General features: G+C 37.4%; 1 protein-coding gene across 2 annotated transcripts in view; it reads right to left on the bottom strand.

The window, feature by feature from the left end:
- Nucleotides 1–1,703: 1,703 nt before the first annotated feature.
- The window catches only part of dgat1b (diacylglycerol O-acyltransferase 1b), an 84,988-nt gene continuing 68,341 nt past the window's right edge, over nt 1,704–18,350 (bottom strand). For both annotated transcript variants that reach the window (XM_047362210.1, XM_047362209.1), the window contains 11 exons: nt 8,946–9,074; nt 7,851–7,919; nt 7,648–7,751; nt 7,073–7,111; nt 6,817–6,858; nt 6,691–6,735; nt 6,412–6,524; nt 4,646–4,711; nt 4,125–4,212; nt 3,930–3,992; nt 1,704–2,697 (listed from right to left, as the gene is read on the bottom strand). In XM_047362210.1, the coding sequence (XP_047218166.1) occupies nt 2,548–2,697; nt 3,930–3,992; nt 4,125–4,212; nt 4,646–4,711; nt 6,412–6,524; nt 6,691–6,735; nt 6,817–6,858; nt 7,073–7,111; nt 7,648–7,751; nt 7,851–7,919; nt 8,946–9,074 (908 nt within the window). In that variant the 3' untranslated portion in view covers nt 1,704–2,547. The remainder of the gene's footprint in view (nt 2,698–3,929; nt 3,993–4,124; nt 4,213–4,645; nt 4,712–6,411; nt 6,525–6,690; nt 6,736–6,816; nt 6,859–7,072; nt 7,112–7,647; nt 7,752–7,850; nt 7,920–8,945; nt 9,075–18,350) is intronic.

Genomic DNA, 18,350 nt, shown 5'->3' with positions numbered 1-18,350 from the left:
TGACTAAACCAGCAACAATGTGACCTGATTTTATGTCCCTCATACCCCTTAATTACATTTAACATTTTGTCCTCTTGCAACAACAAACCTCTATCTTATTGGAAACATAGAGTAACATTTTACAGCAGAAGGGATTAATAAATGGTTTTTAATGTTTTTTGTTTAAAATATGAAAAGTTTTGGATACATTTTTTATTTCAATCCCTGAGTCAATAGTATGTAAAATAAACTTTCTGTGCAGTTATAGCTGTAAGTCTTTTGGGTATGTATCTGACAGCTTTACCAGCTTCTGCCTATTGTTTTATGCTGAATAATTCAAGCTCTGTCTAATTGGGAGGCGAATGTTATTGAATTGCTGTTTCCAACCCTTACTACAGATTCTAAATTGGATTTGGGTCTGGACTTTGGCTAGACCGTTCAATCATTTGAATATACTTTGACGTAAACCATCGCAGCTCTGGCTGGGTAGGCTGTTGTCTCATGGGAAGGTGAACATCAACAGTCACAAGCCTTTTGCAAATTCGAATGGCATGTAATCTAGTTCTACAGACCCCTGCTGATGACCTAATTATTTGATACGCTAATATCATCTGAACATTGCACAACACCAGCCCTAGTGAACCTGCTGAAGAGAAGCAAGGCCATGATGCTGCATCCACCTTGTTAGAGAATGTGGTGAGTTCAGGGTGATGTTGGGTGATGGGTGGTGTACAGAGTAGGTTGATATCAGCCGCAGTTTTTTGAATGGATCATAATTTCTATTTTAGTCTCACTAACCTCTCCTTCTGCCTGGGAAGTGTCAGCTGTGACAAACTACAAACTGGACTTGTGTCTTTCTCTCAGCAATAGTTTTCTTCTTGTAATATTTCAATAGGAGTTTTATGGAGTACACAACTGTTTTTCTATAGATATATTCTTCCACCGGAGATGTGGTTCTATGGAGCTCTTCCAGAGATACAATTGGCCTGTGTGCTGTTTTTTTATTTTTTATTATTGCACTTTGTTTGGGTTAACAACCATGTCTTGGTAGGTTTCGCAATTGTGTGATACTCCTTTTAAGTTTACAGATGATTGATTGAACCGTGCTCTGTAAGATGTTTAAAGCTGGAATATTGTTTTATAACCTAACGCTGCATTACACGTCTTCATAACTTCAACTCTGACCTGCCTGGTGTGTTCCTTGATGCTTATAATGTTGGTTCACTAATGTTGAGTAACTGAGGCCTTCATACTAGAATAGAGGTACTTTTTTTAAATATGAGAGTGAAAGAGAAAATAAAAACATTGGCATTGAGTTGTTTTCAGAACTTCTCCCTATAAGGGATGGGTTAAATGCAGAGGACAAATTTTGTTGTAATGTACATGCTCAATGACCAATAAAGATGATTCTCATTCTTCTTATTCTTATGTCTAATAAGAAAAGCTACAGGAAGCATTTTCCCATTTGGTCTGTGAAAACCAGTTTGCAATGCTTTTATGCCTGTTTTTGGGGAAATTCACAATATATTCCAAACTATTCCACACCTTGACTTTCATACTTGCTGTAACACTTCTAGCTTTTTGAAAGGATCAGTGTATTGTATGTTCACAGTTCAGTCACAGAACTGAATGTGCATCACTTGATGCAGCTCTAACCTGACTGGTTAAATCTGTTCCTAACAAATTACCTCACAGCACCAATGACTTGATAAACAGACTTTTTGCATCAAAAGGGCAAATAGGAACCACCATTTTATCTCCAGTTCTTTATACATTAATTTATATCACATTGTTTTACCAGATATGTCAGTTACTTGGCAATTGTCCACAAAGATTAACACAGAAAGTCTTTGTGATGACTGGACCTGTTTTCAGATGGCACTTTAGGTAAAAATCTAAATAAAAATAAAAAGACCACACAGACATACAGTAATGCTGACCTTACAGGAACTGATAAAGAAATCCTGAAACAAAACAGAAACAGCAGAATCCTCCTACCATACAATCATTTTTCCTCATATTTTAAATCAGACAGATTACAGTCACTTTGACTTAAAAAAAACTGATGATAATTTCATCTCAACTTGCAATAGAGCACTTAAACAATGCTATGCAATCATATTATCATACATTTTCCTCAATGTCCACACAAAGCCAGAGAGTAAAACATAGAACAAACTAAACAAAGTCCTATTGTATTGCATTGAAATATAAGTTCTGCATTCACAGGAGTTTCAGCCCACACTCACAATCATGCGTTCTAATAAGACACTAGAGTACCGATCACCTGAGTATAAAGCTGCAGTCAGCAGGTTTTCTTTTGCCCTCCAATAGTTACAGTAATACTCCAGGATTATAATATTATGATTACATTTTTTGTCCTGTGTAAAGTCTACAAAAGGTTTTATGTAAACATGATTAAATCATAACACATGTTAAGAGATTATCCTGAGTTGTAGAGTCTAATATCTGTTACTGATTGTCTATTAGTGCTGTTTATCTGTTTGTTCGGCAGAGGAAGGAAATCAGAGAAAAACAAGGTCCAATCTGTACTGGTTTGCTTGGGTATCATTCTGCTTCGTTCCCGTAGTGCATCACGTAGTAGTCGTGGACATACATCAAGACAGCAAACGGCTGACCGATGATGATGGACATCCACACTGCAGCGTTGCCGTAGTTACCTCGCAGGAAGTGGCCAACAAACCAGGCTAATGGAAGCTGACAAGTCAAAAACATAAACAATTCGTCATTGTGTTTTAATGACCCATAATTAGTTTCCTGGTTTTCCTTTAGTGGTCTGCATTGTAAGGCTAACTACATTTGAAGAAATAGACTTGAAGAACCCTGTGATCCAACAACTAAAACATTCCATGGTTCTGTCAATGCATTTGGATCCAGTCAATTATTTATTATTAGTTCAGGATGCTGCTACTCGGCTTTCTTATCTTTAGGTAAGTCACACTGCTTTCACTACACCATTCAAGTCTAAAATCTTCAGCTTTTCTTATTTACTTACTTGACAATAAATTCTAATCAGTCACCATATAGTTAATTTAAGAAATAAGTGATTACAACTTAACTGGTACTTAATCAAATATTTGTGGACTCAATCAGCAAATGTCTAGCCTAAAATAATAAATTACTATTTGTTTGTAATGCAGCATTATAAGTTCTGACATTGTAAAAAACAACAGTAAACAATAATTAAATATTGCCCTTACAAGCAACAGTTTTTAACATTAACTTGAAATTTTTCAGTAAAAACAGGAATAAACAAGCGATGAAGTCTAGGATCTGTCAAATGGAGCTGTCTTACTATTCAAATTGGTATTTTTCAATTGGCTCCGAGCGAACAGAAAACAAAGTTATTTCCAAGAAAGCTTTTTAATTGTTCTTTCACTACAAAAAAATTCTATTGTGTTTCCAAAGTCAATGAATAATAATAACAGTATTATATAACAATAATAAAAAGATGATCACAAATTCATCAAAAACAATTTGTGGTATTTGTTGCGATGATAAGTGCCAATAAGTATTAAAAATTTACCTAGTTTTTAAAAGCATATCAAATGTTAGGCTACAAAAATTGTGATTTAGTAGTGTGACACAATATTGTCTATAAATATAGTGTTTGGGGTTAATAATATAATAATAACCCAGAGGAAATTGTGCCACCTTGTGCGAAAAGGGAATCATGTTTCTACTTTGAAAGAACACTGAAGCCAGACTCCTGCAGCAGTCAAACAAATATCATTAAATTGTCTTTACTGTTATGTATTGGTAAATTAATCAATACAATACTGCCACTGGCTTAAGTACATCCCTCTTTGTTTCATTTTCTAAAAAGGTTTATTCGGATAATTTTGACAAATTTTGCAGTATTATGAAAGATGTATATGTTTTTGGAACCATCAGTATAGGGCAGTAATGAATGATATCTGATTTCTCACCTGAGCCATCATGCCAGTGAAAGCCCACAATCTGAACATCCTGAGAGGAACACTCACCAGGTACTAACGCAGGAACCGACAGGAAACAAAAACATGACATCAGTGGAACATGTGCACCACATCTAGGCAACAGTTGTGTTACTGTGTTTTTCTTATCATAAGCAGAAGAAAGACAATCTAGACTGGTTATCTTACCTCATGGAAGAACGCTGACAGGAAAAAGACAGCTGATTGGCTGACTATTTTACTGAATCCTTTCCTTAGAAGAGGCTTGTAGAAATGACTAACAGACAGCAGAAAATATGCAGAGATAAATGAATACATCCACAAATAATCAGAATGATGGGTGAAAATAAAAATAGCCAAAAAGTTGCGACAGACTATAGAATATAATGAATATGAAAAGGGAATTTTTACACACTAATCCCCTGCTTAAAAAGTGAAACACAGGAAAAAGAAAATACCTTCGCACTCACTGCTTTTAAATTATAAAAATGAATATATTTTTCTTCCTTAATGAACTGTACTGACTCCTCTTGTGTTATTGTAGTCATGTGAGTAAAATCTATTCCAAGCACTTTAATTGCTACCAATGATTTAATCCCTGCCAAAACACTACTTTTCCTAAATACCTCAAAGAACATTGTTAAGTCTGTCCCAGGATCAAACCTGTTTCAATAAAAACAAGTTGTGTGTTGGATGTGTAGATGATTTACCGTAGACACCACTTGTGTACAGGGATGTTCCAGTTCTGCCAGAAGTAAGTCACCGTCTCAGAATTCCTGAAGGAAAAAATTAAGCATTAAAAGCTCCTGACATGGGTTTTATTTCAGGTCAATCAAAACTGGTAATAAGTAAAAGATAAAACTGAGAAATCGGCTTTTTAATTAAATCAGCCAGTTTTATCGTTTGACTGGCCCTGACTGGTGACCAGCTGGTCGTAAACTCAATAATTCAATCTTTTTCCAATCAGCCAACACATCATACTTAAGCTTTACTGGGCCGTGGTAACCACCACACTCTTCAGTCTGAACATTGTTACTGAGAGAAGGAGACTAAAAGACTAAAATTAGTATCGGCAAGATGGGGCTTTCCAAAGCCAGATATCAGCTATCTGTCACATAACCGATTAGTACATCCTCAGTTATAATAGTATGTAACCACAGTTTGTTAAAAGAAACAATTTTACTGTAATGTAAGCAATTGATAATTAAAAAATGATGCTGAAGAAGCAAAGTACTACATAGACTTAATACAAAAAGTAAATAAATTTGTGGTGGTCAATTATTTCTTCGTTGTGCCTAATCTTCCTGGCAATAAATCTTATACTGCTGGAAAGCCCATTTGTTTCCATTTAAATGGTGCCACATTGACAAGGAAAATTTTATTTGTGGGTTGAGCAGCAGATCTGAGATTGAATTCCATCCCTGAAAAACCTGCCTCATCCTCTTTGCCAAAACAGTAGAGCTTATTCGGATGTTGACTCTTCTTTGACAAAGTTTACTCAATTGAATGATTGAAGTTTGAAGAAACAAGTATATTGGGAATTTATCAATTTATTCATTTAACAGTCAGAGGCCTCGGAGGTTCCTTGAGAAAACCGTTCACAGTCACAACAGCCAGCTTCTCGTTCATTTACCAGTCTGGTCACACACTATGATGGGATGCTATCCCATTCTTCAACCAGCCATTGCGGTTGTGTTGGTCAATCTAGCATGAACGGCACACCCAACCGAATCCCTCAAGTGTTCAATTGAGTTGCGGTCAGGACCATAGGAAGGTCTTTCCATCCTCTCCCCTCCCAGATTCTGGCAGTAGTTATTGATAAACCCTGCTCTGACAGTGGAGATGCCACTGGTTGTAGAATCACATCGTGACGTCTTTCTGCATTGAGGTTACTTCCAATGATGACAAGCTTTGTTTTTTTTATTTTTATGTACACTTCTCCCTATAAAACAGAACTAACAAATGAAAAGGAAATGGAAATGTTTCCCATTGAGAGAGAAGCCATCCCACACCACACCATCCCACTGCCTCCACCAAAAGCTGTTTAACACTGACGGAGAAGATTTGGCAAGGTTTAAAACCCCAAAATGCGTTTTTCTAAAAAATTCTTCCTTTCAATTTCGGGAAAGTAAACAAGCTTTCCAACAGTATAAGATTTAATGCCAAGAAGCATTTTTAAAATGAGAAAAAAAAAATCACAAATTTTATGTTTGTATAAAAAAGTAAAACCCCAGAGTCTTGCCCTCCTGAAAGCAAACCATAACACATAAGAATTTGGAAAAGAATCAAATTTTTGTCTAAATAATTGTCTAATTTTCAACATATAAATAGCTTAGCAAATCATTTCGCAGGAACCCACAGGCAGATCGCAGCACTGATAGCAACTCAGAGTAGGACAAACCCTCCAAGTCCCTTTCACACAGCTTGCATCCATCCATAAAATTCAGTAACAATACGCAGACACATATAAACCTACCACCAGTCATTGTAAAACTGTCTGTCTCCGAAACGTAGCAGCTCGGCTGTGAAATTCATAGATGAGTGGAAGAACGAGTAGAAAAACATCAGCCATAACAAGTGATTTGGGACCTTTAAGACAAAGTTAAAACTCACATGAACAAACGTAAAAACATTAATATACAGGCTATAATTTATAGGCCAATCTAAATCTCTGAAATTCACAGATATTTAATATGGTGAATACAAAAACCAATATTTTACAACTGCTATGTATTCCTAAAATTACTTTACTTACAGCTAATCGTAAAAGTCTCTCAGTCATCCGGGACAGATCCATGTCCTGGTGGAGATTTAAAACACACTTAAAAATTTGCACAATGAGCAGCAGAGTGATTTAAAATCACTGATTTTGTTTCCTTACTTTAAGTGGCTTCATTGAGCTTTGAATGATGGGGACCATCCACTGTCACCACAAAAAATTGTTTTAATACATTTTTCTGATGTATGTTGTGTTAAGAATATTAAATGTTTGATATTTTACAAAGTTCTAGTGGATTTAAAAAAATCTAAAACAAACAAATCAAATTAAGGTTTCAAAAAAGTGTTTAATTTTGAAATAATTGGAATTTTATCTTGAATAAAAAACAATAATATATTATTAGATTATTAGACCGTACCTGCTGGGTAAGACCAACTAAAAGCTGGATGAAAAACATCTGGAGGGAGATGCATGTTTTAGTGAGTAACATAATTTGTGAGAAACAGCTTACTTAGCAACAATAGGAAAAGACAAATTGAAGCGTATATGTTATATAGAAGCAACAAATGATATAACACACCAGAAACATAGAATTAAAAACAAAAATAAATTAAAAAAGGGAAAAACTCTGGGAACACGAAGGTTTCTCCATACTTATTTTATTTTTATACTTATAAAGAAACAGCATTTACTCTACATATTTCAAGTCTAAAGAAGAGCCCTGTACTTGGGTCTTTGCTTTAGCTTCAAAGGATTCCTAAAGTCTACAACCAAGGGCAGAAAAGCCCCAAACACCAAATAAAAATTTGATCAATACTGAGGACAGAGAATTTAGGGGGCATTGAGCCATATTTATTTGCATTTTTAACATAGTTTAACAGCATTTATTGTCTAACCACAACTTATCTTAGGAAAAATAACTACATTTTTAATGTACTGTACATCTGTCCAGAAATACTTCACAAAACTCATGTCAGCAGCATATTTCCTCACCATCTCAAACAGCCTCCTCAGCAGGAAGTGAATGCGAATTTTAGGAGATCGAGGGAAGTTGAGTTCGTAACACAGAGTCGGAGCGAAGACAAAGTAGTAAATGTCTGCAAAGGTGGAGAGGAGGTCAGAAAATGTGACAAATAAACAGAAGCATTCAACAAAAACATTACTGCAAGAGTAAGGAGTGTGATGCATTTCATTACTTTTGATTGCAAGGTTGCCAGGGTAACATACTTTCTGTTCGCCTCCTTTAAAGTGCTGTGATGATGGACCTGTACCAGATATTTAGAGAGAGTTGAGGTCAGAGGTGTGCAATCCACAGCACAACAGCCAAATATGGTTTGTTATGATTGTGAACAAAAAGGCTACAGAAATGAGCAATGGTTTCAATTTGAGACAACAAGAAAAGCTGTTTAACAATTCTTCTATAGGTTTCTATGCATTGTCTGTAGAGAAGCTCTACAATGGAATAATATTTATGTTATAAGAGGTTGTTTTCAGTTCTTTTATGCCCTTTAGCTGATAAATTTGTACTTTATCTTTTTAGTGGCTCTTTATTTTTCACCTGTTTGACCTACTGTCACCTAACAACCAGTAAGACCACTAACCCTAACTCACAATAGTAGTTAAAGTTGCTGTTGGTGGCAAAGGTGGGTCCATCAACAAACTGAACCTTATAGATTAAGAATAGGATGTCATCAAAGTTCATATACATGTACAAGTAGACAGACTATTACTTATGGCAATATAGTGTACATTCCAGTTTTTGCGAGAAAATCAAAACTTTTGCATTTACAGTCACATTCAATAACTTAGAATAAGTGTTCAGATAAGGCTCATTTATCAAATTAAAAGTAACTTTTGAAAATAACATTTAAGCAGGCATTGAACACACTTTTCAATAAGCCCAAATGTCTGTATTATTCATTTATTTATTTTATTGGCCTGATATTCTACTCTTAATGTTTTTGATTGCTGTCAGCAGAAAGTCATCATAATTAAAAGATACACACTCTTGAAATCCCCTGTTTGTGTGTACTTAATCTATATGTGTGTCTCTTACTGAAGTGAGTTACTGAAATAATTGAACTTTTTAATAATTTCCAAATTTACTGACAAATAGCTGCAGTTACATCATCTACCAGTAGATGTCACTGCAACATTATGAGCCACTACAAAGATGGATTTGAGAAGAGGCTGAAGTTTACATATCTACACTAAGTATGATATTATGCCTCTAACTTGCCTTTTGGATGAATCCAGAAGATGCATAACATGCATGTATATGTTTGACTTACAAGACAGTGACCTGGCCAGTTTCTTGGCCTTGACAGTGCTCAGCTCCCTGCACCACAGGTTTACGTCTTTATACGAATACAGCTTCAGGAAGAGGATTGTGTGAATGCCGAGTGAAATCGCACCACCAACTGACAGGAAAGAAAGACAAAAAGTAGTGTCAGTTAACAAAGCAACCCTCCTGAAAAAGTTGCAGCATGGGAACATATGTGTTTACTCATGGGTTAGGTAATAAAAGAATAAAGAGAGACAAGAGGAAGGAGACAGAAAAAGTCAGTAGAGGGGAGAAGATATTTCAGAATCAGGATCAGAAAAGCTTTATTGCCAAGTACGTTTTTTGGACATACAAGGAATTTGTTTTGGCGACAGTGAGGATGAAGGTAGGATATAAAAAAAGGAAACTGAAAAAACAGTTATATGATTTTAAATTGTGTTTATTGGTTATAAAAGGTAAAACAGATTTGGAGGTAGATTGATAGATGTATTTGCAATTATTTTAGAGCACACAAACACCAGCTGAGCAGTTTTCATACCAGAGCTTTATCAATAGTCACCATACACTTTGAAAAACAAGACAGTGCAGAACATAGAACATCAGACGCTCATATGCACCCAGAAACACACAAATAAAAGCATCCCTGTTGTGTCAATAGTGCGAGGAGGAGGTCTGCAGTACACCTGGCATCAAACCACAGCAGATCTTATCCATTAACCATCTGCTTCTCAGTGTGGCCTCTAAACAGCGAGACCGTGTCCAAATCAGCAACTGTAGATTGTGATCATGGACACACAGCAGGGACAAAGCTCAAATGGGAAAACTTGCCAGAGGAGCCAGTCGTTTGTCTCTCACAGTCACCCACTCAAATCAGGAAAGTAAAATTACCAGTGAGGTTTACAATCCTATTTTTCTTTTGAGAGCAGAGCTTCAAACAACAAATGTGAGTGGAGAGGTAAGAGTATCACATTTTGCTCAGAATTAAAGAAAAACGTTTAAACCTACCACATGATTATTTGTACAGAAAAGCCTTTAACATCTGTCAGTAGTATAGCAGAGAGAGCTGTAAGACTTGTTTTAGACAATGATATTCCATCAGCCTGAATTACAAGTTATCCACCCTTAATAAACTCTGGCACTTTAATAAATTCATCAATTTTAGTGTCTGATGTTCATTTAGTTTTAGCACATATTTTTAATTGAAGCATGTCTTAAAAGACAGTTCGTGTATTTGTTCCACACTGAATGATATTAAGGCACCGTTGCAACTTTTTAAAATATATAAATATAAATATATGTCACTTCATGATGTAAACATCAAGAAGTGGGTATGCTCATATTTTTCATCCAATTTGATCTTTTAAGTCAGGAGTACTCACTGATCTTAACCTACCTGTCACCTATAAATCTACTCACATCTTTTATCCTTAGGGCCAATTTGCCTCCAGTAATTTGAGGCTCTCAAAAAGCTGTAATTAAAATAGGAGCCCAAGTTTAAATGAGAGGAACTTCATGGTTGGTTGTTCAAAGTTCTTGTGAGACTGAAGTTGTACCCCTCAACCATGTCATGCAAACTATCAGTGGTTCTTGCAGTACTACTAGGACCCTGAGGCTTTTTGAAGATTACAAGATATCTTGTTTAAAGTGACCTCAATATTTTCCAAACGATCCAAAAAGGTATATAAAATTTTGACATTTCTTATATGTTATAGCTAAAACAAAATTGAGTTAATCTGAGTGCAAGAAACAATGATGCATTCAATATGTGGAGAACACATTAAAAACACATCATTGTGTTTATGTATTTCTACCAATAAATTACCAAAAGTCCTTCAATATGAGGCAGAAAAGTCAAGCATTTATTTAGAGACATTAAATGATGTCAACTTTAACACAAAGACAGTAAGGGTTAAATTTACCCAAAGTGTGACATTTTAAAAGTTGTGTATTATCTCATTTTCTCTGCATCTTGACATCAAGGGTAAGGATCTGTAAACTAGTCCCTCAATTTAACCAACTGGTGAAAGGTCGGTGAAAGTATATAAACTGCCAACAAGAGGCAGCACACAACTAAATGTGAATCACATAAAATGGAGATGGATATTTTAAAAAGATCACTGAGAAATAACAACGGTATATGACATAAACGTCTCAAGCTGTTTATTAGGTTGGACAATGAAACTGAAACACCTGGTTTTAGACCACAATAATTTATTAGTATGGTGTCCTTTTGCGGCCATTACAGCGTCAATTCGTCTTGGGAATGACATATACAAGTCCTGCACAGTGGTCAGAGGGATTTTAAGCCATTCTTCTTGCAGGATAGTGGCCAGGTCACTACATGATACTGGTGGAGGAAAACGCTTCCTGACTCGCTCCTCCAAGACACCCCAAAGTGGCTCAATAATATTTAGATCTGGTGACTGTGCAGGCCATGGGAGATGTTCAACTTCACTTTCATGTTCATCAAACCAATCTTTCACCAGTCTTGCTGTGTGTATTGGTGCATTGTCATCCTGATACACGGCACCGCCTTCAGGATACAATGTTTGAACCATTAGATGCACATGGTCCTCAAGAATGGTTCGGTAGTCCTTGGCAGTGACGCACCCATCTAGCACAAGTATTGGGCAAAGGGAATGCCATGATATGGCAGCCCAAACCATCATTGATCCACCCCCATGCTTCACTCTGGGCATGCAACAGTCTGGGTGGTACACTTCTTTGGGGCTTCTCCACACCGTAACTCTCCCGGATGTGGGGAAAACAGTAAAGGTGGACTCATCAGAGAACAATACATGTTTCACATTGTCCACAGCCCAAGATGTGCGCTCCTTGCACCATTGAAACCGACATTTGGGATTGGCATGAATGACCAAAGGTTTGGCCCGGCCGTGTATACTGACCCTGTGGAGCTCCCGACAGACAGTTCTGGTGGAAACAGGAGAGTTGAGGTGCACATTTAATTCTGCCGTGATTTGGGCAGCCGTGGTTTTATGTTTTTTGGATACAATCCGGGTTAGCACCCGAACATCCCTTTCAGACAGCTTCCTCTTGCATCCACAGTTAATCCTGCTGGATGTGGTTCGTCCTTCTTGGTGGTATACTGACATTACCCTGGATACCGAGGCTCTTGATACATCACAAAGACTTGCTGTCTTGGTCACAAATGTGCCAGCAAGACGTGCACCAACAATTTGTCCTCTTTTAAACTCTGGTATGTCACCCATAATGTTGTGTGCATTTCAATATTTTGAGCAAAACTGTGCTCTTACCCTGCTAATTGAACCTTCACACTCTGCTCTTACTGCTTACTGGTGCAATGTGCAATCAATGAAGACTGTTAATGTCAGAGGTTTGATGACAGTGGGTAGACTGCATTGAGATGACAGAAAGTACTGATTGAAGGTACAACCTGAAACTTGATGGGCTATAGCAGCAGAACGTTACACAGGGTGCCAAACTGATGGGTAGATGCACAAAGCTATTTGTGGATGCTAAATCTTCACAAACCTTGCTCTGCAGGTGTTTTTAATCCTGAGACTAGACACAAAAGCAGATATTCTGCAAACAGCACGTTTCTGCACCAACACAGGTGGTCAACTGCTAGTTAGGGCATTGTGTATGCATTTACGGGAAAGGGTGGCCATATTTAATAATATTAATGCAAATTTTGATGGTTTTGGGTTTTGAGAATAAGAACTTATTTACTTTACCTACAATTTGGAAATTTTCTTTTTTTTGGAAATCAATCCTTTGTACAGATTTTGCAAATAATTTCCCTATTTAAATGAACCTTTGCCATTAAGAATCAAGGCACCTCTGAAGACAAAATGTTGCCCAGCCTAGGCATAGCAAGGTATACCTATTAAGGTAACCCATGAGTATAATTTGGACAAAACCACTCCTTGGATTTGTTTCCGCGTTAAGTGTAACACATAATCAAAACCAGAAAGAACAAGTCCAGTTCCCTGAATCCTTTCTAGCAGGAAGATTAAATGACAAATTAAAAAGTGTGGATTTATTCTAATGATGGGAGCAGGCAATGCTAACCGTGCCCCTTGTAAAAAATAAAAAACCTGTCTGCAAATTTGCCATGAGATTAAGTAACGTTGTTATGGTATACAATGCTTGTGTGTATATGTTGTCTTTAATTTGCAAAAAAGGGTTTGGCAACACGTTCAACAACAACAACAAAAAAGTCTGTGGCAACCCAGCTTAGCTGGAGATCAAATTTTATATGCTACAGTATCAAAGGTGATGCTGGAATGTTATTTATTTAGGCCAACAAAGCCCAAAAACTAAGGCAATAGTGTGACAGGATTTTAAGTCAAATTTAGTTAAGTCAAAAGAAAAAGTCTTGGAACCACTTTCTCATTTAATGTTTTTTTTAATCTTTATGATTATTTACATTGTACATAGATTCTCACTGAAGGCATCAAAACTATAAATGAAGCCATATGGAATTGAATCTAAAATATAAAAATGTTTAGAGTTAATTCACACTTTTAGTTTACTATATAATCCCATGTCAAATCAAGTTTATTTATATAGCGCTTTTCAGCAACAAGGCACTCAAAGTGCTGAACATGAGGAAAAACATTACAATGATACAGAAAATCAAACACGGAAAAACAAATCAAATGACACTAATAATCCTTGGGAGTTTACTGGTAAGAGCTGGTTCTAATCCAATCTTTCTAATAGAGGTAATTAGATCATTAAGTCCTCTGTGGTAAGGAATTCATCCTGTGTTAGAAGAAAAATAATAATATTAATCCTTGAATTCGCTGGTATGAGGCAGCTGTGGTCCCATCATTCAAATTATCTGGTCACTGGTATAAAACAGTTTTAGTCCAAACTTTTTAAATACTAATAATGTTTGGCTGTCACTGGTATGATATAGTTGTTAAAACAATCCGTTTAAGAAATCTAAAATTATCTGGTCATTGGTGTAAAAACAGCTTTATTCCAAATTTTCAAATACTAATAATATTTGGCTTTCGCTGGTAATCCTTCTGAGAAATCTGAAAATCTATGAAAAGTAATGAAATCACACATTTAGGTAGAGGAGAAAAGAGACAACATTAGGGAAGAAGAGAGAAAAATATCACGATTCACACTTTATCCTTAGCAGGATACAGTTTGAGATTGCGAAAAACAAAAAAACAAAAACCTCAGCATAAAGAAGCAACATATATACGAAACAACATCATGCAGGGGATCCAGTGAAGGCGGTGTGAAGGGGTGCATATGTTTATCTTGAGCATGTGTGTGTGCATGTCGGTGTGTGCAAAGTAAGTCCGTAAAGCACTGTCACAGAGGCCGTTGTCCTTGATGATATGATGGAACGTTCATCAACCGGCCACACAGTTCTGAGCAGGTCCACAAGTGTCCTCAGGGAAAGGAAGGGGCAGAGGGAGCAGAGCATCATGTTTACATAACTTCAAGAAGAAGTTGAAGATAGCCAGCCAACAAGGCCGTGCAGGGGAGCCAGATTCAGAAAAACAACAATTATTTGGGTTAGGCTGACTCTTAATTTTCCGTCAGTCTTGAAAGTCTCGCTGGTGCTTCTCAATGGCGAATCCAAACAGCCAAATTCCAGGTCCTTTCTGCCAGATCCGAATGAACAACTTTCTCCAAGATTTATTCCATTTCACCCCTGAGTCCACGAACCGCAACCTGCCTGCGATCCTGTGTAAGGATCACATCCAGTCTGCGATTCAGCTCACGTAACATCTCAGTCTGAGTGTTGATCGCTCTGCAGATCCCATCATACATGCCAGGCAACCTTACAATGGCCAGAACAACTGCCAACGTTTTTCGAATTTCTCGATATGCCAGGTAACCACCAACTCCAAAAAGCAGAAATCCTGTTATCAAACATCCAATTGTGTACACATCTTCGACATCCTCGACTGACGATATTGACAGACACACAATCTTCCACTTCTGCCAGGAGTCCATCGTGGATCCGGACAAAAATGTCCCGTCTGGACAAGAGGGTTCCCCTTCACCCTGTCTTCTCGTCGAGATAATTTGATCAATTGCACTGAGAGATTAGCTGACCAAATCCATAACTCAGAATTTTGGAAGATATGCAAAAAGAGGCTCCGAAAAGAAAGACAAGACATAGAGCTGAAGCAGGGCAGATATGGGAGGGTGCGGGAGACAGAGAAAATCGTCCTTCACTGAGAGCAGAAAGAAAAGGCGTGTGTGTTCAATCACAGTTTTGTTGCCTTTGGTGTCTATCTACAATGTAAACAGTCATGAAAATAGAGACCTATTAAGTGAGAAAGTGCATCTAAAACTTTTGACCAGTAGTGTCATGCCTAACTTTTACTGTAGTGGCTTGAAGTATCCAGTTAAGTAATATTACACAATCAAAGATTATTTAGAGGCTTACTGACTTATGGTAATTTCTCAGAAGCCTTTCTCAAACACCGTTACACTAAACATTAAAGTTTTCTTCCTGAACATATTTTTTTTTTTATAAGAGCCTTTGTTTTCATCATTTAAACAGATCAATGTACCTGAAACACAACATAATCTGAACACACAACTATCTGCACACACACCTGCCCTCTGCCACTGCCCTTCCTGTGTGCATAGCAGCAGCAGAGACAGGAGAGCTTACAGACAGATGGAGAGACTCCCTCGTTCCTTCACCTCCCAGGGAGAGAACAGATGAGAGGAAAAACCGAAGAGAACGCCACCCAAAGCGGCAGCGAACAAAGTTTATGATTTACGGGGAACTAACTATAAATTGCTTTCACAAGGAGACTTAGTTTCAAGTTTGTGTTTGTTCACCAAGGTAAAGTTGCAAGTGTAATAGAAAACCCTAGAAAACAAAACTTTGCCCTAATGCAGCACCAACAGTTGGAGCTGCATACTGTAGTTTGTGTCCTATGGGTTACATTTTTGGGGTAAAGAAAAATGTAAGCATCACTGTGAAATATTTAATTTTCAAGTTTTAAAGTTTAATTTTTAGTAAAATATCACAACTAGAACAAAACTTTAGTATAAGTACTTACAATGTAGTGCAATATCTAGATATTTACACACACTGTAGAAAAACACAAATAACTTTTTAAACTTTTTATTTCTTTAACGCCAGAATGTAATAGGGAATGTATTTGAGAATCTGAAAATTTTCAAACTTTGAAGATTTGATACACAAAATGTTCTATGCCTTTAAACAGTTTAGGAAAGCCCAGATGATGATGTCACACATCTGTAAGCTTCTGATAGGTTAGTTTAATACATCAAGTCCAATGAAAGCACACTTTAAATATATAGAAAGCAACAAAGAAGCAAAGAGTTAGAAATAAATAGTTTAGATATCATTCCAATAGTGTCATTGCTGATAATACCACCCTGGATTTTACCTGATGCTGTAGTGGATTTAAGTATATTTGTAATTCAGTAACAGTAAAAGAGGAGGAATGATATAATAGGGATTTAAGAGTCACATATAGTATGACAAAGGTTAAAAGCTTTAATAAAAAGAAAATTAGGAAAAATGGCAAAAACAGTGGGGATATGATATGAAAGGAAGAAGTTTCTACAGTATTCAAAGGCAGGTTGGAGAAGTTAAGAGGTACAGGAAAGTATTATATCTAGACCATCGCTGGGACTCAGGTCTTAATTCAACATTACACATAATGGGGAAACATGAGACAGGAAGATGTGAATGCTGTGTGGAAATTGAAATATTTAATGTATGACTAGGAAATGTCTGCCTGTGTCACCTTTCTGGAGAGGGGAATTGTCCGAGCTTCTGCTGGCAACAACTTAATGCTCACCCTCTACCGATGATCCACATAGCCCTGTCTTTCAGTGTTTAACCCTTTCTCTCTCCTAGACATGGAAATTGACTGAGCTTTTACTGTAACTAATTATATGTGCTCTCTTTCAGACTCTATCCTTGAAAACTGGCTCAGAGTTTATCTGTTCTTTCTTTCTAGGTGAAACGACTAAAGGAGCTACATCCATTAACATTTACTTTTCCTTCCCATAGAAAGTACTTCTGGATCAGTGCTTCTGTGTTCTTTTTGTGTCTCTGCTCTGTTCTCTCAAACCCCCAGTCGGTCGTGGCAGATGGCCACTCACACTGAGCCTGGTTCTGCTGGAGGTTTCTTCCTGTTAAAAGGGAGTTTTTCCTCTCCACTGTTGCTACATGCATGCTCAGTATGAAGGAATGCTGCAAGTCACTGACTGGATGCAATCTGCTGGGTTTCCTTAGATAGAAAAGCTTTTTATCCAATTTGAATAAAAAGCTAACTCCGACTGCACTGTTCAATTGTTAGGATTAATTGGAATGTATGTACCTGACTGTTCCTTGAGACAACATGTGTTGTGAATTGGCGCTATACAGGTCCTTCTCAAAATATTAGCATATTGTGATAAAGTTCATTATTTTCCATAATGTAATGATGAAAATTTAACATTCATATATTTTAGATTCATGGCACACTAACTGAAATATTTCAGGTCTTTTATTGTCTTAATACGGATGATTGTGGCATACAGCTCATGAAAACCCAAAATTCCTATCTCACAAAATTAGCATATTTCTTCCGACCAATAAAAGAAAAGTGTTTTTAATACAAAAAACGTCAACCTTCAAATAATCATGTACAGTTATGCACTCAATACTTGGTCGGGAATCCTTTGGCAGAAATGACTGCTTCAATGCGGCGTGGCCAGGAGGCAATCAGCCTGTGGCACTGCTGAGGTCTTATGGAGGCCCAGGATGCTTCGATAGCGGCCTTTAGCTCATCCAGAGTGATGGGTCTTGAGTCTCTCAATGTTCTCTTCAAAATATCCAACAGATTCTCTATGGGGTTCAGGTCAGGAGAGTTGGCAGGCCAATTGAGCACAGTGATACCATGGTCAGTAAACCATTTACCAGTGGTTTTGGCACTGTGAGCAGGTGCCAGGTCGTGCTGAAAAATTAAATCTTCATCTCCATAAAGCTTTTCAGCAGATGGAAGCATGAAGTGCTCCAAAATCTCCTGATAGCTAGCTGCATTGACCCTGCCCTTGATAAAACACAGTGAACCAACACCAGCAGCTGACACGGCACCCCAGACCATCACTGACTGTGGGTACTTGACACTGGACGTCTGGCATTTTGGCATTTCCTTCTCCCCAGTCTTCCTCCAGACTCTGGCACCTTGATTTCCGAATGACATGCAGAATTTGCTTTCATCCGAAAAAAGTACTTTGGACCACTGAGCAACAGTCCAGTGCTGCTTCTCTGTAGCCCAGGTCAGGCGCTTCTGCCGCTGTTTCTGGTTCAAAAGTGGCTTGACCTGGGGAATGCGGCACCTCTAGCCCATTTCCTGCACACGCCTGTGCACGGTGGCTCTGGATGTTTCTACTCCAGACTCAGTCCACTGCTTCCGCA

Source organism: Girardinichthys multiradiatus, chromosome 3, assembly GCF_021462225.1.
Source record: "Girardinichthys multiradiatus isolate DD_20200921_A chromosome 3, DD_fGirMul_XY1, whole genome shotgun sequence".
Taxonomy (NCBI): Eukaryota; Metazoa; Chordata; class Actinopteri; order Cyprinodontiformes; family Goodeidae; genus Girardinichthys; species Girardinichthys multiradiatus.
This window is presented reverse-complemented; position numbering and strand designations above follow the sequence as displayed.